At 39.8% G+C, this 23,424-nt stretch overlaps 1 protein-coding gene across 1 annotated transcript in view; it reads right to left on the reverse strand.

Annotated features, from left to right (window-relative positions):
- The window catches only part of DLAT (dihydrolipoamide S-acetyltransferase), a 30,336-nt gene extending 6,912 nt beyond the window's left edge, over positions 1-23,424 (reverse strand). Inside the window, exons 1-11 of the mRNA XM_057748157.1 lie at positions 23,091-23,424; positions 22,545-22,646; positions 21,737-21,861; positions 21,435-21,591; positions 18,983-19,109; positions 17,000-17,187; positions 9,909-10,062; positions 3,474-3,541; positions 2,432-2,524; positions 1,964-2,071; positions 1,282-1,397 (exon numbers count right to left, since the gene is read on the reverse strand). Of these exons, the coding sequence (XP_057604140.1) occupies positions 1,282-1,397; positions 1,964-2,071; positions 2,432-2,524; positions 3,474-3,541; positions 9,909-10,062; positions 17,000-17,187; positions 18,983-19,109; positions 21,435-21,591; positions 21,737-21,861; positions 22,545-22,646; positions 23,091-23,369 (1,517 nt within the window). The 5' untranslated portion in view covers positions 23,370-23,424. The remainder of the gene's footprint in view (positions 1-1,281; positions 1,398-1,963; positions 2,072-2,431; positions 2,525-3,473; positions 3,542-9,908; positions 10,063-16,999; positions 17,188-18,982; positions 19,110-21,434; positions 21,592-21,736; positions 21,862-22,544; positions 22,647-23,090) is intronic.

Here is a 23,424-nt window from a genome sequence, read left to right on the forward strand (position 1 = left end):
TGTGCTACAATCAACGTGGTAGGATGATGGGTTGTATGTGTGTGTTTGTAGAGAGGGTACAACAAAGCTAAATCTTAACCTTCTTTAATAGGAAGTCAGTTGATAAAGTAAATGAAATGAAAAATTTATGAAAGGCAACAGAGAAATGTATTTAGAAATATGAAAGTAAATACCAAAAGAAATAATAGTTTTAAGGCTGTCTGCCTCTTGGGAGTGGACCTCAGATTAAAGGTTGAGCAGGTCACGTAAGCCATGAATTAATATTCTAATGTATATACTATTACTGTAATAAAAATTAAATTAATAATATAAAAGCATGTACATAGCAGAAAAACCTACATACTAGTCTGAGTCAGAATCCTGGTTCCAATCACAGTTCTGCTACTAACATATTAACTCAGGAAATAACTTACTGAGCCTCAGTTTCTCCATCTAGAAAATGGGAGTAAAAGCACCTAACTCACAGGGTGGTCATAAGGATTAAGTGAGACAACATGTGAAAGACACTAAGAGCACCATGTCTGTCGCATGCTACCATAACATTAGCAAATACTGTTTTGTGGTTTTGTTTTCAATTTTGACCCCACTAAGGTTTAGCAGAACTAACTGGTAAATAAAGCCACTTCAATCCTGCTTTGTGAGAGTCATTATCAACTTAATTATACGTATCTGTACACTTACCTCCCTTTCCTGAACTCATACAAAGAACCTGTAGTCTTTACTAACGAAACTTAGCATTATCTCAGAAACAGTGTTATGTTGTTTTCAAATTGTTTTGCCTGTGGAAGTCATCTCCCCCTCCGTATTCTATTTCTCCATACTCCCATACTCCTAGTTATACATTAGATAACACACACACACAAAACTGCTGATAGGGGCTTCCCTGGTAGTGCAGTGTTTAAGAATCTGCCTGCCAATGCAGGGGACATGGGTTTGAGCCCTGGTCCAGGAAGATCCCACATGCCATGGAGCCTGTGAGCCACAACCACTGAGCCTGCACTCTAGAGCCCGAGAGCCACAACTACTGAGCCTGTGTGCCACAACTACCGAAGCCCACGCACCTAGAGACAGTGCTCTGCAAGAAAGCCACCACAATGAGAAGCCTGCGCACCACAACGAAGAGTAGCCCTCTGCTATCCACAACTAGAGAAAGCCTGTGCACAGCAATGAAAGCCAATGCAGCCAATAAATAAATAAATTTATTAAAAAAAATAAAAATAAAAAACTGCTGATGGATATACACACACACACACACACCTTCCCCAGAAGTGTTATACTTACTGTCTTATAACTGTGTCCAGCCAAGAAGAATTTGCTTCAGGAACTTTTAAACATGCCAAAGCTGAAGCTTTTATAATGAAGTCATTGACAGAAATCTTGCTTCTCCCGTCTAACATCTGCAAAGACAAGAAACCACTGTAGTTTCTTAAATTATCTTCTTAAAGACTGAGACTATATAATCTTGAGAAGGTTGGAGGGGGTAGATATACAAATGTCCTGAGGTGGAAAGGATGAAAAGAACCCAAAAGTTGGTTTTTTTCATCTTTTTTAATGTAGACGTTACACCTGTAAGTTTCCTGCTAAGCACTGCTTTAGCTGCATCCCATAAGTTACTAAGTAACTAAATACTAAGTAGGTGCTTGGTACTTAACTATAAACACAAAGCAAACATACTGTTTCTCACCTACCAGAACAGACTCAATGGGTCTCATAGAACCACAGTGACTATGTTAGGCTAAAGTGGGTCCATGGCAAAGCCGACTTTAATGATAAGCTTTAATCAAGGGTTAGAAATGAAAATTCTCCAGGATATTCTCTGTAAGTTAAAATTGAGATGACATCCATTTTCCATCATCAACTGGCATTTGTAACAAAATACAATATATGGGCAAAAATATAAATATTCAGTGAGGTAAAACAAGATTTTTACAATTTACAGAGGTGGAGTTTCCAGATCTTTTACCTTATTAAGTTCTTTCCGTACCAACAAAACTTCTCCCATATTTACATCAATAGAAAGGTAATAATGAGGTATGGTTTGCTTAGATTGCATTAACCGCTGTGCAATAACCTGAAATCAAAGAGATTCAAAAATCAATTACCTTGAGTTGAGATGAGACCTCAACTGATTCAGGGTTCTGTTTGCCCCTTCACCCTGCCCCCTGGTAATGCTTGCTTCAAGCAGTACTAGAACTGGAAGAGGGAGGGCTGCACCACAACTTAGCCCCTTCCAACAGTACTTAACCAGAACACAGTGTTTGTGGATCCCAAGAATTCAACTGGCCAAACCAAACATCTATTAAACGAATCATCTAAGATTCCCAATTTTTAAAAAGTCTCTTCTTAGTGTTTTAAACTATGGATGCAACTGAACAATCAGAGTAAAGATGCCCCAACAGCTTTGGGTCTAGAGCTATGGTAATACTCTTACTCGGCGGATGTTGCTGACTGGGATATCTGTGAAGACACCTGTAGGAACTGGTGCCACTCCTGGACTTGGGGGAGGCACAGCAGCTACTGGAGTCTAGAGGGAGATAAAAAGTTCTTAGTCTCAGCATAAGCAACTGTGAACAACTGTTAGTGACTGTTTCACAGAAGGCAAAGCAAAACTTAAAGGGCTTATAGAAAAATAGCTATTTCTATCCCAAGGGAGCAAAAGGGACTCAGATTTGGACTGTGCTTGTTTAAGAGTTTTGTTTTTAATTTTCATACTCAGAATTGGGTAATCAAGCTTTAAGTGTCATTTGTCTATGACTAGTTTATATCAAATTATTTTGTTTTTGCAATATTTTCTTCAAGAAAAGCAATCAAAGCATTCTTAAATTGAAAAGATTAAGAGAGAAATACAAAGAAGGTGATGTATTTTCCTGAATAGCGTTAAGAAAAAACAATGACAAATCTTTCATTTTAAAGCAAATATCTAAATAACTAAATCATTTTCCTTACTTATAGTTGATTATCTTAGCACCTTTACTGATCAGAGTTGGCTATGTGGATTTAATCCTTCTATGGACTAATGAACCACATAAAACTCAAACCCTAGTTAACCAACTTGCAAGCATGCTTTTAAAAATAGGGCCTGAGTGAGATATGTTAGGAAAAATTTAGTACCACTACTTACAAAAAAAAAAAAGAAAGAAAAAAAAGAAAAACAACTTGGAATGGATTTCAATGTACAAGAATGAGTCAAAAATTATCCACACTCCAGTTATATTAAAACTTCTATGAATTCTACAGCCAGAGTGCAGATAATTTTTGACTCACCTTCATAGTATGTCATCTTTGCTTTTGTATATGAATAACAGCACATTCATATCTATATATTGCTAGCCAGTGAAATTAGACAAAAGAAAACACAGTTCTGATTAAGCTATTTCACTCACAAATAATGTATACAAGGGTCTAACAGGCTGGACAATGCACTCTGCAGGGACAAACTGCAACCAAAATTTAAAAAGCGAAATATAACTCACAGGAGCAGCTTTAGTAGGCACAAAGGAGTCGATGTCCTTCTTGATGATTCTGCCGTCTGGTCCTGTTCCTGGAGGAGACACAGAAATATCACATACATGAGAGTGTACCGCTGACTGCTCAAGGAGATCAGCACGGTGATCCTGAAGTACAAGTTCCTAAAGATCCTCTACCAAAGACCCTCTGAAGGGGCCACTGCCTCACCCATGCCCCCTAAACCTTTCCCTAAAAATACTACCTTTTGTCACCTCTTGGTTAGCTCCAAAACACCCTTTCTGCCTAAAACAGATCTCATTTGGGTTCTACATTCATCTAATCATAAAGTATTCCCCTGCTACAGAGTCAACAGATATGACAACAAATATTTTGGACAAATCAGGCAAGTCAATTTTTTTACCCTGAAATAGCATGAATAACTCTCAAATGCAATGATCTCATCTTTAGAATCACTGATTCCATATGTGGTCTCCATCATTCACAGCTTTCTCACAGCACCAGGCTCTATACTGGCTTGTGTTAGAGATTATGAAGGAAATAGGTGCCATGTTACACATGGAGAAAGATCTTCAAAGTTCCCTCAACAGGCTTAATTTTACTTTCATTCAATTTCTTTCCTCCTCCCATTCACAACTCTTAGGTTTAACACTGCACCTAAGTAGGTAATCCTGAACCTTACTTCTAAGGAGATTCAGAATTTAGTTATTAAAATACCTTTTACACTCGCCCGCTTCTAGAAAAAATTTGGTCAAATTGATTCATCTTCCCCCAAGGCAGACTTTTAAAAGGATTCTCGCTGTGTGCAGTTCGTCCCAGTTCCTTTCCTTCATTATGAAAACTGAGTTGGCTAGGATTGTGCTTATCCTCACCAGGAGCTCTAGAACAGAGGCAGCAGTACCCCTATTAGATCCCCTTCCTTATAAAAGACGGAAACCATAACCTCCCCTTACTCCCAAGGCTGATCTGGACACTGCAGTCCCTCAAGATGAGGACGCTGCAGTACCACCTGCCTTATGTTAAACTTCAGCCACCCGTAAAAATTTCCGGACGATTAGCAGTTAGTTGAAACCTTTGAGATTCTTTTGTCTACCTTCCTAAGAAGGCACAACAGACCATCATAAAGCAATATGGTATAAAGGGAAGAATGCTAGACAAGGAGTGAAAAAAGTAGGGCTGTTGTCAAACATAAACTAGACAGATGACTATAGTCACTTAATCTAATCTGGTCTTTAGTCTCATCTGTAGGAAAGAGTATCATACCAGCCCCTGCTCATGGGGATGCTGTGAGGATAAAATGGGATAGTGATGTGAAAATGCTCTGCATCAGAGAAATATAAGCCACAATAAGGGTAGCTCTGAGTCAAATCAAACTCTGCACATCAGGGTTCAGGCTTTCAAAACAGTTTCTCCTCAGATGATTACATTTGGTAATGATCAAATTTGGTAAGCAATCTGTCCCTGGAGGAACAGGGTCGGGGTGGGGACTGGAGATTGAATTCAATAACCAACGGCCAATGATACAATCAATCATGCCTATAAAAATAAGAATCAATCCCTATAAAAATAAAACCCTTGAACAAGAACTGGAGAGCTTCCAGGCTGGTAAGCACATGAATGTGCCAAGGGGGCATGGAGCTCAGCACCACCCCCACTCCCCATACTCTGTCCTATGCATCTCTTCTGCTTGACTGTTCCTGAGTTGTACCCTTTATGATGAACAGGCAATAGTAAATAACGTGCTTTCCTGAGTTCTGTGAGTCATTCTAGTGAATCATCGAACCCGAGGAGGGGGTCTTGGGGACTCCTGATTTACAGCCAGTGGGTCAGAAGTATGGGTGGTCCCCAGGACTTGCAACTGGCATCTGAAGTGGGGGCAGGCTTGTGGGACTGAGCCCTTAAACCCATGGTGTCTGATGTTTATTCTGGAGAGTTAAGTGTCATAATAAGATTGAATTGTTGGATACCCAGGTGGTGTCAGAGAACTGACTGCTGGTGTGGAAAAAATATTACATTTAGTGTCAGAGGTGGTGTCAGGAAACACCAACCACTGATCCTCTCAGCTCACTTATTTTAGACCACTCACTACCCCTACTGCAAAATTTCTTCCACTCCACTGACTCCTCTGCTCTCATCATCTGTGGTCAGCCTCCTTACCCAGCCTACACTCTACGGATCATGTTATAATCACTCCCTGGTCAAACTCTAAAACATAGGTCTTCTCAGTGCCAGCACGAGAGTAGCTTAATATTGCTAGGGGATAAAAGCACACACCTACCTGACTGTACTACACATTCAAAGGCACAAACCTAAAACAGACACACGAAACTACAGAAATTAAATTGTTTCCCTTGAATTCACTTTCCCAATCTCTGAGAACACTGTTTCACAATCTCTCTAACCTCAAACCTCCCCATACTAACTCTCCAGCAAATCCCCTCACTTTACCGCTTTTTTCTTTTTTTTTTTTTTTTGGCCACACCTTGTGGCTTTTGGGATCAGTTCCCCAACCAGGAATTGAACCCAGGCCACAGCAGTGAAAGCACCGAATCTTAACCGCTAGACCATCAGGGAACTCCCCCCTCACTTTATACTTTACTGATTTAAATAGCAGCAACCGAGGAGTACTCTCCTCATCTGCTACCACTAAACCTACAAACCTACCCCATATTCTCTTCTCTCCTATACAAATAGACAAACTGTCCTAATTCCTACCCCAAACCAATTCCATCCCCTCTTACATTCCCAAAAACTTTGTTCCTTGCCAAATTATTCTGCTCTTTTGCCTTTTTCTGCATCATCAATTTATCCCTTTCGATTAGACCACTGATTCTCAATCCAGGCAATTTTGTCCCCAAGGAGGCATCTGGCAATGTTTGAAAATATTTTTGGTGGTCACAAGTGGGGGATGCCATGACCATGTGGCGGGTAGAAGCCAAGGATGTTGCTAGACATGTTGCAATGCACAGGACACCCCAGCCACCCCACCAACAAAGAATTACCTGGTCAAAAATGTCAATAGTGCCACAGCTATCTTACACTAGACCTGTTCTACTATCACTCATTTTCAAAAGCCCTCTCTTGGGTCCATATGTTCCTGAAAGCTACATTTCTATTTCTATGCCTTCCTTCATAGCAAAGGTTCTTAAATAAGCTGTCCACAGTGCTATCTCCACTTCATCCACTTTTCAGTTTTCAACCTACCCAGAACAGCTTCCACTGCACGTTTCTTTTGAAGTTGCTGTTGTCCAGTCCCCATGTCCAATCCCTAAGTTCTGTTGCTTCTGTCAGAAATGTATATTGAAGCTGTGCACTTCTTCCCATTTCTACTCTCACCACCCTTGTGTAAGCCACCCTCATCAGCCCCAGCACCAGCATTTTAACAGGTGCCTTGGCTTTCACTCAATTCGTTTGCACAAAGCAGCCAAAATGATCTTTTAAAAATATAAATCATTTTACGCCACTTCCTCGTTTTAATCTTTCAATGGCTTCCTACTGTACTTTAAATAAAATTCAAATTCTATAATAACCTGCAAAGTCAATGTTCTCACCCGAGTTTCCTTCTGACCTCATCTCCTACCACTAGATCCTTTGCTCACTACACCTCTTTAATACTGGCCTCCTTTCTGTTCCTCAAACATGCCAAGCTCTTTCCACTTCAGGCTGGTGTTTGCCCAAAATGCTTTTCCTCCAGTTCTTCACATGGTTGGCTCATAGCTGACTCCTCATCTTTCAGGTCAGATCAAATGTCACCTCTTCAAAAAGATCTTCCCCAGCCACCTTGTCCAAAAGCAGTCATGACCACACATGTATTCATCCTGTTACTCACTAGTATATCACTTGGTTTATTTTTTTTCTAGCATTCAAATCATCTTATTTAATAAGTTATTATCATCACAGCTAATACCTAAGTATGCTTTTTGTATACAGGCACTGTTTATTAACTTATTTAATCCCAACAAGCTATAAGGTTATTATTTTTATATAAAAATGAAGAAATTGAGACACAAAAGGTAACACACCTAGTGTTCGACTAAGCTGGGGTTTAAATCCAAGCATTCCAGCTCCAAAGCCAATACTCTTAACTACTATGCTATACTCCCCGTCTATTTAATTCTTTATTGTTGGTAATAAAAGCATCTGAAACCGAAATCTTGTCTGTCTTATGAACAAGTGTTGGATGGACAGCCAATACTCAATGAATATTTGTCTAAATAAACGAATCATTTAGCTCTAACTGCATAAGAACGTTGAGATTTTTCCATTTCAATCTTTCCTAAGGCAGCCATTATTGCTAAATACCTAATAAATGGTACTTCTTTACTTGTGTAAATTCTTCAGATATAATTATTAACCCAGTCCCTTCTCCCCTTAAAATATATTTCAACTTAAATTGCTATCCCTGATTCTAACCACACTTACATAAAGAATGGCAATATACTGGTGAAATAACATTAAGATGGAAAAAAGAGTCTTCAAATATTATAAGAATCCTCTGAGGTAAAACAGCAACAATATGCTATTCTTGTGTCTTTGCGGATTGGCTTGCTCTCTAACCATAAAAGCAATAGGTTGCAAACAAATGATAACCACCAATAAGTGCCCATAGCTGGATAACTGGGGAAGTAGTCATTATTCTGAGTAATTAAGGATGGCAGAATATCAAAAAAGAAGCAAGCAAAGAGTGGTGGGAAGAATATAGACCCTAAAATTAAACAAATTCAGACTCAACTTGCAACTTTACTACTTAACAGAAAGATCCTTTAAGAGTCTATTTTCCTATCCAAAAAATAGGAAATAATAATTCTTACTTCAAGAAGTGTTACGCAAAACTTCCCTGGTGGTCCACTGGTAAAGAAACCATCCTGCTATACAGGGGACGCGGGTTAGACCCCTGGTTGGGGAACTAAGATCCCATGTGCTGCATGGCAACTAAGCCCAGGCGCCACAACTACTGAGCTTGTGAGCCTCAACTAGAGAGCCTATGTGCCAAAAACTACAGAGGCCATGCACTCTGGAGCCGATGCGTCACAGCTACAGAAGAGAAAACCTGCACGCCACCACTGGAGAGAAGCCCATGCACTGCAGCGAAGAGCCAGCGACGCACAAAAGATCCCACACACCATAACGAAGATCTTGAGTACTGCAATGAAGACCCAATCAATGCAGCCAAAAATAAAAAAAATAAAATAAAAATTTAAAAATAAATAAATAAATAAAAATTTTTAAAGTGTTATGCAAATTAAGTCTGGTAATTAAATCACTACCATATAGTACAAGCCATCAAACCAGGTTCCAGGAATAGTAATTTCCCCACCTTTCCAAAGCATATTAATTACCTTACATTAAACTTTAGCTTAAAGCACTTAAATGCCAGCTAATAATAATGTGAACAAAACTAATACGTATTGAGTACTTATTATATTCTAGATACTGTTCTAAGCACCTGTTTTAATGTAAACTATTATCTCAGTTTTACAAATGGGAAAACAGATGGATTCAGTAATTCATCGAAAGACATGTGACACAGAAAATGATAAAGCCAGGATTAAACCCTCGATGGTCTGATTCATTACCCCATGCTCTTATCACTAAGTTACACTTTCTCTTTGGGGAGGAAAAGATGAGTAAGACATTTTCCTTTGCCCTCAAGTGGTGTTAGTTCAGTTTTATATGAATTTTATTATTTTAAGTCACTTCAAATCACCCCAACTTCATGTTTTATTTTGTGTATTGCTACATTCAATCACCCTAGCACTAATATAGATTTCTTGTTACATAATCAAGTACCATAACGCAACTTTGCTGAACAAACACATCATACTTTCACCAATAATTAAGCACTCCCCGTTAACAGAGAAAGAAAAAGAGTTATCTAAGTTATATAGGTAGGGACTTCCCCAGTGATGCAGTGGTTAAGAATCCGACTGCCAATGCTGGGGACACGGGTTCGATCCCTTGTCCTACATCCAGGAAGATCCTACATGCTGAGGCGCAACGAAGCCCGAGTTCCCTAGAGCCCGAGCAACACAACTACTGAAGCCCATGTGCCTAGAGCCCATGCTCTGCAACAAGAGAAGCCATGGCAATGAGAAGCCCATGCATCGCAATGAAAAATAGCTCCCCCGCAACTCGCTGCAACTAGAGAAAGCCTGCCAACAGCAACGAAGACCTAATACAGCCAAAATAAATAAATAAATAAAAATAAAATAAATTAATTAAAAATAAATAAAATAAATAAATTACTTGGTATATCTTAGACAGACTAAAGAAAGCACAGTAAGTTTTCCTACTCTGTGGTGGCACCAAAGGAGATATTTCCCTCCCTCATCCTTCTCCCTACTATCCCAGACAAGATGACTATACATAGTGGTACAATCTGGTGCTAAGGAGGTAACTCAACTAAATTTTAGTAAAACCCCACTTCACAGAAACAGACTTACCTTTCACTTGTGCAAGGTCAATCCCTTTCTCTGCTGCCAACTTCTTTGCAAGAGGGCTAACAAACAACCTTCCCTTTGGTCCAGCAGGAGCAGCTGGGTGGGTAGGCAAAGGTGTAGGGGCTACAGGTTGGGGAGTCGGAGGAACAGGGGCTGCCTTTTGAAAAAAGTTTCAAATTGTTAATTCGCCACTGCAAAGATTGGTCTGCAAGACCAATCTTATAGTTTATTAAGTCAAATCTATCTTAATTAAATAACTTTCATCTTTTTTCCAAATACCCCATGCACATTTTTCCTGCTTAAACAAAATACAGCAATATGAAGAGAATAACATTATTTTATGTCAAAGACAGAACAAAGTCAAATTCTTTAACTCCATGATTAACACAGAGAGGCATGGAATGCAATTCTGGTGACCAGTATATAACATCCTTATACCCTTTCTTCACTTTAATCTCTTGTCCCTTCTTTATTCTCATTCTCTTACATCACCTATATGCTTTTTGGTTTCACTTAACCTAATTGCAAAATAATAAATCATTCTGGAAGGTTCCATGCTGAAAACACATTAAAAAATAAACCAAGGAAAGAGAAACAAGATGGCAGAGTAGAAGGACATGCGCTCACTCTCTCTTGCAAGAGCACGGGAATTACAACTAACTGCTGAACAACCAGCGACAAGAAAGACACTGGAACTCATCAAAAAAAAACCACCCCACATCCAGAGACGAAGGAGAAGCCACAATGAGATGGCAGGAGGGGCGCAATCGCATTAAAATCAAATCCCATAAATGCTGAGTGGATGACTCACAAGCTGTAGAACAGTTATACTGCAGATGTCCTGAGGGTCCTGAGCCCCACATCACGCTTCCCAACCTGGGGGGCCAGCAACGGGAGGAGGAATCCCCAGAAAATCAGACTTTGAAAGCCAGTGGCATTTGATTGCAGGACCTCCACAGGACTGGAGGAAATGGAGACTCCACTCCTGGAGGGCACACAAAAAAGTGTGCTCACCAGGACCCAGGGGGAAGGAGCAGTGACCCCGTAGGAGACTAAACCAGACCTACCTGCTGGTGTTGGAGGGTTGCCTGCAGAGGTAGGGAGCAGCTGTGGTTCACCCAGGAGACAGGGGCATTGACGGCAGGGGTTCTGGGGAGTGTTCATTGGCGTGAGCCCTCCCAGAGTCCGTTATTAGCCCCACCAAAGAGCCTGTAAGCTCCAGTGCTGGGTAGCCTCAGGCCAAATAACCAGCAAGGTGGGAACACAGCCCCACCCACTGGCAGACAAGCAGATTAAAGTTTCACTGAGCTCCACCCACCAAATCGGATTAAAGTTTTACTGAGCTCCGCCCACCCAGCCAAACCCACCATCAGTCCCTCCCATCAAGAAGCATGCACGAGCCTCCTAGATGGCTTCCTCCACAAGAGGGTAGACAGCAGAATCAAGCAGTATCAGCAGTATTTCATCTTGTGGAACTGAAAATCACAGCCACAGAAAGACAGAGAAAATTAAAAGGCAAAAGACTTTGTACCAATGAAGGGACAAGCTAAAACCCCAGAAAAACAACTAAGTGAAGAGGAGATAGGCACCCTTCCAGAAAAAGAATTCAGAATAATGACGGTGAAGATAATCCAGGGCTTTGAAAAAAGACTGGGTGCAAAGACGGAAAAGTTGCAAGAAAAGTTTACCAAAGACCTAGAAGAATTAAAGAACAAACAGAGATATGCAACACAATAACTGAAATGAAAAATACACTAGAAGGAACCAATAGCAGAGTAACTGAGGCAGAAGGACGAATGAGTGACCTGCAAGATAGAATGATGATAATCACTGATGTGGAAAAGAATAAAGAAAAAAGAATGAAAAGAACTGAAGACAGCCTAAGAGACCTCTGGGACAAGGTTAAACACACCAACATTCACATTATAGGGGTCCCAGAAGGAGAAGAGAGAGAAAAAGGACCTGAGAAAATATTGGAAGAGATTCTAGTTAAAAACTTCCCTAACATGGGGAAGGAAATAGCTACCCAAGTCCAGGAAGCACAGAGGGTCCCAGGCAGGATAAACCCAAGGAGAAACATGCCAAGACATATAGCAGTCAAATTGACAAAAATTAAAGGCAGAGAAAAGTTATTAAAAGCAACAAGGGAAAAATGACAAATAACATACAAGGGAACTCCCATAAGGTTAACAGATGATTTCTCAGCAGAAACTCCGCAAGCCAGAAGGGAGTGGCATGATATATTTCAAGTGATGAAAGGGAAGAACCTACCACCAAGAATACTCTACCCAGCAAGGATCTCATTCAGATTCGATGGAGAAATCAAAAGCTTTACAGACAAGCAACAGTTAAGAGAATTCAGCACCACCAAACCAGGCCTACAACAAATGCTAAAGGAACTTCTCTAAGCAGGAAACATAAGAGAAGAAAAGGACCTACACAAACAAAAACAAAACAATTAAGAAAATGGTCACAGGAACATTACATATCGATAATTACCTTGAATGTAAATGGACTAAATGCCCCAACCAAAAGACACAGACTGGCTGAATGGATACAAAAACAAGACCCATATATATGCTGTCTACAAGAGACTCACTTCAGACCTAGGGACACATACAGACGGAAAGTGAGGGGATAGAAAAAGATATTCCATGCAAATGGAAATCAAAAGAAAGCTGGAGTAGCGATACTCATAACAGATAAAACAGACTTTCAAATAAAAAATGTTACAAGAGACAAGAAAGGACACTACATAAAGACTGAGGGATCCATCCAAGAAGAGGAGATAACAATTATAAATATATATGCATCCAATATAGGAGCACCTCAACACATAAGGTAAATGCTAACAACTATGAAAGAGGAAATCGACAGTAACACAATCATAGTGGGGGACTTTAACACCCCACTTACACCAATGGACAGATCATCCACATAGAAAATTAATAAGGAAACACAAGCTTTAAATGACACAATAAATCAGCTTGATTTAATAGATATCTATAGGACATCACAACTGAAAACAGCAGATAACACGTTCTTCTTGAGTGCACGTGGAACATTCTCCAGGATAGATCACATTTTGGGTCATAAATCAAGCCTTGGTAAATTCAAGAAAATTGAAATCGTATCAAGCATCTTTTCTGACCACAATGCTATGAGATTGGAAATCAATTACAGGAAAAAAAAGAAAAAACACAAACACATGGAGGCTAAACAATACACTACTAAATAACCAACAGATCACTGAAGAAATCAAAGAGGAAATCAAAAAATACCTAGAGACAAATGACAAGGAAAACACAACAATCCAAAACCTATGGGATGCAGCAAAGACAGTTCTAAGAGGGAAGTTTATAGCAATACAATCCTACCTCAAGAAACAAGAAAAATCCCAAATAAACAAGCTAAACTTACACCTAAAGAAACTACAGAAAGAAGAGCAAACAAAACCCAAAGTTAGTAGACAGAGAGAAATCATAAAGATCAGAGAACTAAATGAAATACAAACAAAGAAAACAATAGCAAAAATCAATAAAACTAAAAGCTGGTTCTTTGAGAAGATAAATAAAATTGATAAACCTCTAGCAAGACTCATCAAGAAAAAGAGGGAGAGGACTCAAATCAATAAAATCAGAAAGGAAACAGGAGAAGTTACAACAGACACCGCAGAAATAAAAAGCACCATAAGAGACTACTGCAAGCAACTATATGCCAATAAAATGGACAACCTGGATGAAATGGACAGATTCTTAGAAAGGTATAACCTTCCAAGACTGAATCAGGAAGAAATAGAAAATATGAACAGACCAATCACAAGTCATGAAATTGAAACTGGGATCAAAAATCTCCCAACAAAGTCCAGAACCAGATGGCTTCACAGGTGAATTTTATCAAACATTTAGAGAAGAGCTAACACCCATCCTTCTCAAGCTCTTCCAAAAAACCGCAGAGGAAGGAACACTCCCAAACTCGTTTTATGAGACCACCATCACCCTGATACCAAAACCAGGCAAAGATACTGCAAAAAAAGAAAATTACAGACCGATATCACTGATGAATTCAGATGCAAAAATCCTCAACAAAATACTAGCCAACAGAATCCAACAACACATTAAAAGGATCATACACCATGATCAAGTGGGGTTCATCCCTGGAATGCAAGCATTCTTCAATATATGCAAATCAATCAATATGATACACCACATTAACAAATTGAAGGATAAAAACCACAGGATCATCTCAATATCCAGAAAAAGATTTTGACAAAATTCAACACCCATTTATGATAAAAACTCTCCAGAAGGTGGGCGTAGAGGGAACCTACCTCAACATAATAAAGCCCATATACAACTAACCAACAGCAAACATCATTCTCAATGGTGCAAACTGAAAGCATTCCCTCTAAGATCAGGAACAAAACAAGGATGTCCACTCTCACCACTACTATTCAGCATAGTTTGGGAAGTCCTTGCCACAGCAATAAGAGAAGAAAAAGAAATAAAAGGAATTCAAATTGGAAAAGAAGAAGTAAAACTGTCACTGTTTGCAGATGACACGATACTATATATAGAAAATCCTAAAGATGCCACCAGAAAACTACTTGAGCTAATCAATGAATTTGGTAAAGTTGCAGGATACAAAATTAACACCCAGAAATCTCTTGCATTCCTATACACTAACAATGAAAGATCAGAAAGAGAAATTAAGGAAACAATTCCATTCACCATTGCAACAAAAAAGAATAAAATACCTAGAAATAAACCTAACCAAGGAGGTAAAAGACATGTACTCAGAAAACTGTAAGACACAGATGAAAGAAATCAAAGAAGACACAAACAGATGGAGAAATATAACATGTTCTTGGATTGGAAGAATCAACATTGTGAAAATGACTACACTACCCAAAGCAATCTACAGATTCAATGCAATCCCTATCAAATTACCAATGGCATTTTTCACAGAACTAGAACAAGAAATTTTATGATTTGCATGGAAACGCAGAAGACCCTGAATAGCCAAAGCAATCTTGAGAAGGAAAGACGGAGTTGGTGGAATCAGGCTTCCTGACTTCAGGCTATACTGCAAGCCTATAGTGATCAGGAGAGTATGGTACTGGCACAAAAACAGAAATATAGATCAATTAAACAGGATAGGGAGCCCAGAGATAAACCCATGTACATATGGTCACCTTATCTTTGACAAAGTAGGCAAGGATATACAATGGAGAAAAGGCAGCCTCTTCAATAAGTGGTGCTGGGGAAATTGGTCAGCTACGTGTAAAAGAATGAAATTAGAACACTCCCTAACACCATACACAAAAATAAACTCAAAATGGATTAAAGACCTAAATGTAAGTCCAGACACTATAAAACTCATAGAAGAAAACATAGGCAGAACACTCTTCGACGTAAATAACAGCAAGATCTTTTTTGATCCACCCCCTAGAGTAATGGAAATAAAAATAAAAATAAATAAGTGGGACCTAATGAAACTTCAAAGCTTCTGCACAGAAAAGGAAACTATAAGCAAGACAAAAAGACAACCCTCAGAATGGGAGAAAATATTTGCAAACGAATCAACAGACAAAGGATTAATCTCCAAAATATATAAACAGTTCATCCGGCTCAATATCAAAAAAACAAACAACCCAATCAAAAAATGGGCAGAAGGCCTAAGTAGGCATTTCTCCAAAGAAGACATACGGATGGCCAAGAGGCACATGAGAAGCTGCTCAACATCACTACTTATTAGAGAAATGCAAATCAAAACTACAATGAGATATCACCTCACACTGGTTAGAATGGGCATCATCAGAAAATCTACAAACAGTAAATGCTGGAGAGGGTGTGGAGAAAAGGGAACCCTCTTGCACTGTTGGTGGGAATGTACATTGATACAACCACTATGGAGAACAGTATGGAGGTTCCTTGAAAAACTAAAATTAGAACTACCATATGACCCAGCAATCCCACTGCTGGGCATATACCCAGAGAACACCATCATTCAAAAAGACACATGCACTCCAATGTTCATTGCAGCACTATTTACAATAGCCAGGACATGGAAGCAACCTAAATGTCCATCAACAGATGAATGGATAAAGAAGATGTGGTAAATATATACAATGGAATATTACTCAGCTGTAGAAAGCAATGAAACTGGGACATTTGTAGAGACATGGATGGACCTAGCGACTGTCATACAGAGTGAAATGAGTCAGAAAGAGAAAAACAAATATCGTATATTAACACATAGATGTGGAATATAGAAAAACGGTACAGATCAATTGGTTTGCAAGGCAGAAACAGAGACACAGATGTAGAGAACAAACATATGGACACCAAATGGGGAAAGTGGGGACGGTTGGGGGGGGCAATGAATTGGGAGATTGGAATACCAAATAGTACACTCTAAATACATGCAGTTTATTGTCTGTTAACTGTATCTCAATAAAAGTTCTTAAAAAAAAAAAAAACACCAATATTACTATTTGCCAGCTCCCCATAAATGGATGGCAGCCAGAAATCAAGTTTCCTCTGACAGAACTCTGTACCTAGTCTAAACTCAGGTGATTCTACACCTGCAGAAGCTTCATTATAGTGTTACTGATGCTTGGAATCCATACAAGTTCATGTTACAGGTGTACAGTATATAGTTCATAGCTATACACTGTAAATTCTATGTAAAATAAGCCGTTTATGTCAAGGTTCCCATGTATTACAAATATAAGCTTGACCTACTATATGTGAGTACCACAAGGACTGACAATGACAAAGACTACAAATTCTACAGAAAATGGGTAATGAAGCATTATCTTCCATATGTATATCTACACCTAGAGCAGAAAAAGAACATGTTACCTCAGCTTTGTTCTTGGCAGGATTCAAGACAGCAGGAAAAAAAAAAGCTACAAGAATCAAACTATTGACCAATGCCACACACCCTGTAGGTCTCCACAAACATTAACTGTCTCCTTCCTTATTCACAGAATCTTAGAGCTGGAAGGAAGCTAGAACATCACCTCATTTAATCCCTTAATTTAGAGATGAATATGGTAAGTGTTCCCTCAATTCTAGAAGCATACATACCGGGGATGGGGTAGGCGGTGGCGCTGGTAGTTTTAAATCAGTTACTTCAGTTGGCCGATAGTCAGCAAATGCTGGTATATCTGCCTCTTTTTCTACAATGATACAGAGTGGGGTTCCTAGAGGGACATCTCTTGTTCCTTCAGGGATCAGGATTTTTGCCAGGTAACCTTCCTCCTGTACTTCAAAACCTTAAATAGAAAGAAAAAACCATTATGGAACATAAAGGACTCCACTATCCGACAAAACTCAAAACACAGTTTTAAGTAAAAGGTTCTTCTTCAAAGTAGCTATATAACCTTTTGCAAGCTATTTAACCTCTCTGTGTCTCAGCTTCTTTACCTACAAAATGGGAATGATAATAGTGCCTACCTCACACGGATATTACAAAAATTAACTGAATTGATATTTTCCAAGTGCTTAGAAACAGTACCTAGTACAAAGTAAATACTAAATATCTGTTAAATAAAACTACAAGAGATTACAGTGATTAGTTCTGAACGTTTTCTTTAAAATATCCCCGAGGGCAGCCCCTTACAGACCTACAAGACTCCAAGACAGCATCAGTTGTACTGCGAAAGATCAGAACCACATGGTTGTTAAATCAAAAGAGCTACCATAGTTGATAGTGACATGGGATTACACCCCTAAAAGCATCTTTGGAACTTGGTATTACACCAAATATTTCAATATGAAGAAATATAGCATTACTAGAGATTCTATAGTGTTAACTTTATTCAGCTACTGATTTTCTTTTCTTTTTTAGGCCATGCCACATGGCATGTGAGATCTTAGTTCCCCCACCAGGGAATGAATCCAGGCCCTTGGCAGAGAAAGCATGCAGTCCTAACCACTGGACCGCCAGGAATTCCCAGCTACTGCTTTTCTCACAAGGAACTCAAATATGAAGGATTCCAAAAGTAAAACTAAAAGAAGCCATTGCAGAGAACAACTTTTGCCCTCCAGATCTTGGCTTTCTGTGGCATTGTGCCTCTCCCTGACAAACACATCTTTGATGAATCCTTCCATGTCCCAGTTAAGAATTAATATGGTAATACTTCTCTAGTGACCAGAGTCTCTAGAATACCAGTCTTTACAGCAACACTGGTATTCAAGTTAAAATGCAAAGCAGATCTATTTTTCCCAGGGTTTTTTGTTTGTTTCCCTCTTTTTAACAAACGGAATCCTTTCTTCTAATAAAATCTTATGGAAGCACAATATGCAAAAAGACAAAAAGGAGTTGCCCTGGTGGAAGTGGCAGAGGGGGCAGGGAACTGTAGGGTCCTGCTCATTAAGCTCCCCTTTGCCCCTACGTACCATCAAGAAATCATGGGGTTTGAAGAACAAAACCTGAAAACAACCACTGCAGAGGATGCCCAGAATCTCCCACTGCATGTCTGAGGACTGGACGGAAAGAAATACATTTATCTACAAATATCTATACATAGTATGACAAATATGATTGTCTATATAGGTTTTGTTTTGAACATAAAGATAAATCAGAGAGGGAATAAAAGGAAATGTGGTATATGTGAATAGGTAATATAAACATTCCATCAGTCATTCTCAAGCTATGAACACGATCTAAACCCTGCTTTCAAGTTTCTCCTCAAAGTCATCTGAAATTCTTTGGTATTTTCCTGCCTTTGATATTATTTTCTCCTATTTCTTCTTTTTTTCCCCTTGCCCAGTTTAGAGAATGTCAATTCTGATACAGCTTCTCAGTAACATAAGGCAAACTAATAAGCAAACTCTGGCCTAAAAATAATCTCTAAGCTGACATATCCTTGATTCAATGAGAGCACAGTATGGAACTGACAAACCCAACTATACACACTTTTGTTACGAAATATTCTGTTCCAGGAAATGAATCCCAAGAATTAAAATTTTTCATGTTATCACTCACTCATTATAGGATAGGACGGAATCCTCTTCCCTCATTGGAAAACTCAGTGCCTCAACCATTAAGAGCTGAAGAAATCTCACCTATAGTGGCCTTGTCAGTCTCTATCTCTGCCAATAAATCTCCTTCACTTAGCTTCTCACCCACTTTTTTTTCCCATCTCTGAACTGTGCCCATGGTCATGGTGGGAGAGAGGGCAGGAAGAACCACCTGTAGAAACAAACACATGTTTTATTATTGTTTAACACTAGGAAGTTGTGGACACAATGGCACTCAGGCAAGCAAACACTTTTATGGAAAGATAGTGACTGTGACAATCGATATTCGCATCTGCCTGATGCCCGCACACAGCAAAAGACCAGTGCCTCAATAGGGTCCCTACAGGTAAATCTTTCAAATCTCAAGCTTTTATACTACCAGCGATACTCTGACCCACCTTCCAAATACTTTCCCACCCTCCAAAGTTAAAAACGATGGGAAGATGGGAAAGATTTCTTTCCAGACAGTTAAAATTAATTCCTCAATAAATATCTAAGCATAGAATATCTTTTCATCTTTCTTAACACTTAGATTAAGCTATAGTTTTTCATTTTCACAGAATGATCTTAGTCCAGGCTTTTCCACTAAAATTTTACTATGTACTGTATTGGCATCTACCTTTTCACCCAGAGGAAACTGAATTTCTCCCAAACTTCCCAGATACTTTTTCAAGATAAAAAACTCATATTAAGAACAGTTTGGGACTTCCCTGGCGGTCCAGTGTGAATACTCTGTGCTCCCAATGCAGGGGGCACGGGTTCTATCCCTGATTGGGAAACTAAGATCCCACATGCCACACGACACAGGAAAAAAAAAAGAAAGAACTGTTCTTACAACAGTCACTTCCACCCCAATAAAATCTAAACAGCAGACTGATCTAAATTTAAAATTGCTCTCCTATCTATATGGCTTGTGTGTCCACTGAATTTGGTTGTTTACTCGGTTGTTGAATTTGGTTGTTTACTCGGTTGTTACTTCTTTTTTTTAATACTTACTTATTTACTCATTTGGCTGCACCAGGTCTTAGTTGCCACATGCGGGATCTTCGTTACGGCATGCAGGGATCTTTTTAAATTTAGTTTCATTTCCCAACCAGGGATGAAACCCAGGGCCCCCTATACTGGGAGCCCAGAGTGTTAACCACTGGACCACCAGGTAAGTCCCTCATCTTCATTGACTTCTTAAAAATTAGTGGACCCAATAATCTCTATGCTGTACCTTAAAGGATAGTTAAGATAGAACTCAAACATTTACACAAAAAGCCAGACATAAATTATAGAGAAATGTACTAGGTCTTGTGTGTTGAGACAGAATTTGCTGAACAGGATGAAATAAAACGTGTGAATTGACCACCAGGCAAAACTTCATCATGAGTGAATGTTAATAAGAGACTATGAAGGGACTTCCCTGGTGGCGCAATGGTTAAGAATCTGCCTGCCAATGCGGGTGACACAGGTTCAAGCCCTGGGCCGAGAATACCCCACATGCCGCAGAGCAACTAAGCCCATGCACCACAGCTACTGAACCTGCACTCTAGAGCCCTCAAGCCCGAACTACTGAGCCCATGTGCCACTACTGAAGCCTGCACACCTAGAGCCCATGCTCTACAACAAGAGAAGCCACCGCTATGAGAAGACTGCACACCGCAATGAAGAGTGGCCCCCACTCGCTACAACTAGAAAAAGCCCTGTGCGCGCAGCAATGAAGACCTAATGCACTCAATAAATAAATAAATAAATCTTTAAAAAAAAAAAAAAAAGGACCATGGAATAGAACATGATGTCTAAAGGAGAAAATTATTCCTCTACAAAAATTTCTACAAATAAACTAAGTGAAGGAGAAGTTCTAGTTTAATCCTTTAGAAAGACTGCAGCTGGCTTTTATCCATTTCCAGTATCTGAAACACACAAATATATATGGGATAATCCTAATATCCAATGAACTAGTTTCTTAGAAGCTCATTTAGTTAATAGAATCAACAGTGATTATATTTACCACCTTTGGCATTGTTGCAATGCTATTATATACATCTATTTGACACGTATTCTTTATTGTTAATTTAGTCTTTTATTAATACTATTGGACTACTTCACTTACTCCTAGAAAATGGAACACCACATGTGAAGGAAAAACACCAACTGGGGACTTTCATTCAACAGATAGTACTTGGGGCCCAAAACCTCCAGCTATACAGGATGCAGATATAAGTACAAATCATCCTCAAAATCTAACAAAATGTTGTTGAATGAGAAGTACCAAACACTATCCTATCTGCTACACCACAGCTGTGAAAGGTTAAAAGAACTATCCAAGTTCACACACCTGGAAATAACAACTAGGAATACAAGTTGCCAATTTTCATGTTTAAACCTCTATTTACTTTCAAATGACAAAAACTAGCCATATTTCATGCCAGTTCCCAGGATGTGAGAGCCATCTATGAAAAATAATGAATAACACATTTTCTAGAGCAAACATCCAGAGGCTGAGCCTCACCTGCATGTGAGGAGGGTATGAGCTACCCGGAGCCTGAGCGGAAGGTGTAGGTGATGGAGCAGCAGCAGCAGCAGGGGCTGGCGCTGGGGCTGCCTGTGGGGTAGGTGCTGCCGAAGAATCCAGTGTATAATTTTTAAAGGCCTCAATATCTTCAGGCCTAAGGAAGAGAAAGAATGCATAAGTATAAGGGGGTTACAGAGCAGATTCAGTAGTCTTAGAAGCCTTCGACTAACTTCTCAATTCCGGGTTAAAATACTCTACTTAAGCACCTAAATTCCACAGACTGCCATGGTACTACTCACTTTTCAACTGTGATACAGATGATTGCTCCAACTGGAACATCTCTGGTACCTTCAGCAACAAGTATCTTTGCCATGTAACACTCCTCCAGGCTCTCAAATCCAACAGTAGCTTTATCAGTTTCAACCTTTTAACAAAAAAGCAGGAGCTTAGGCTTCTGCTGCCAGTATGAAGTTTATTAGCTTGTGTCTAAAATTATACAGCTCAAAGTGAAGTAAGTAAGAAAGAAAAATACCATATATCACTTATATGTGGAATCTAAAATATGACACAAATGAATTTATCTACAGGAAAGAAACAGATATAGAGAACAGACTTGTGGTCGTGGGGGTGGAGGGGTGGGGGAGATGGAGTGGGAGTTTGGGGTTAGCAGATGCAAACCATTACACATGGAATGGTAACAACAAGGTCCAACAAGGGAACTATATTCAATATCCTGTGATAAACCATAATGGAAGAGAATATCTTAAAAAAGAATGTATATATATGTATAACAGAGTCATTTTGCTGTACAGCAGAAATTAACACAACATTGTAAATCAATTATACTTCAATTTTAAAAAAACATACAAGTCACGTGAAAATAAAGCCTCTATCATAGGTTTGAAAGCATGGCTATTAAAAATATCCTAGCTAAAAATCAGTTTGGCTAGCTGCTGCTAACTTAGCTAACCAATCTTCTTTAATATCAAGGTGTAAAAAAATCTAAGTTTCTTAAGCAAAAGCGATAACTATCCACTTAGAAAGTTAATACTCAGTTTAGCTAAACCAGTCCCTTCTAACTCATTTCCATATTTTAGAACAACTTACCTCTGCAATTAGTTCACCCTCATTGATTTTTTCCCCTTCCTTTTTTTCCCAGCGGGCTATGGTGCCTGCCTGCATTGTGGGGGAAAGAGAGGGCAATGGAACCTGGGGAAGAAAAAGGATAAATACTAAATTTAAAAAGAGCTACCTGATTCAATCTGGTTTAATGCTTCATTCAATTCAATTTAACGCAAAGAGTTTGAGTCCCATCACACAGTGGGCACTGGGGATATACAGGAGTTCCTGCCACCAGAAGGTCTCCACCAAAAGGACAAGCTTCCTGCTCCACAGTCCTGTGTAGGTCTAACAGCATGTACTCAGCAGACACTCCACGTACCGCCCCAAGCTTGGCGCTCTTCTTTCAACGGAATAGGTCAAGAAAGGCAAGTGCAAGGGCTACAGCAAAGCTGGGTAACGGAAAAGGGACAGTGACACGCAGTATACTGGGAGGGGGTGGAGGATCACTGAGGCCTCTGAGGAAGGATCCCAAACCAACAACTCTGCCATGAAGGACAACGGGGTCCCGCGAAGGACAGGTCTGGGACTCACCTTCTGATGCGGCGGGAGGCTGTACCAGCGGCGGCTAGGCGATTCCCAAAGCTGCAGCAAGACGCGATTCCGCGGTGTGGCCCACGAGGTGGGGCTCCATCCGCAGAGTGCCCGGACCCTGCAATACCCTGTGGCCGCGCTGCTGCAACGAGCCGGAACCGAGCCAGCCTGCGGGGTCACGCACCGAGCTCCCGGCCCCTTCCGCAAGGCCGTCCACCGAGCCCCGAATCCCGCCCTTGGGGCTGCATTCTGGGCCTGTCGCGCATAGACGCGCCACATACTGCCACTACCCCCACACCCCAAAACCAACGCCGTCTCCGGAGTGACCTCTCCA

Source organism: Hippopotamus amphibius, chromosome 9 (assembly GCF_030028045.1).
Source record: "Hippopotamus amphibius kiboko isolate mHipAmp2 chromosome 9, mHipAmp2.hap2, whole genome shotgun sequence".
Lineage (NCBI taxonomy): Eukaryota > Metazoa > Chordata > Mammalia > Artiodactyla > Hippopotamidae > Hippopotamus > Hippopotamus amphibius.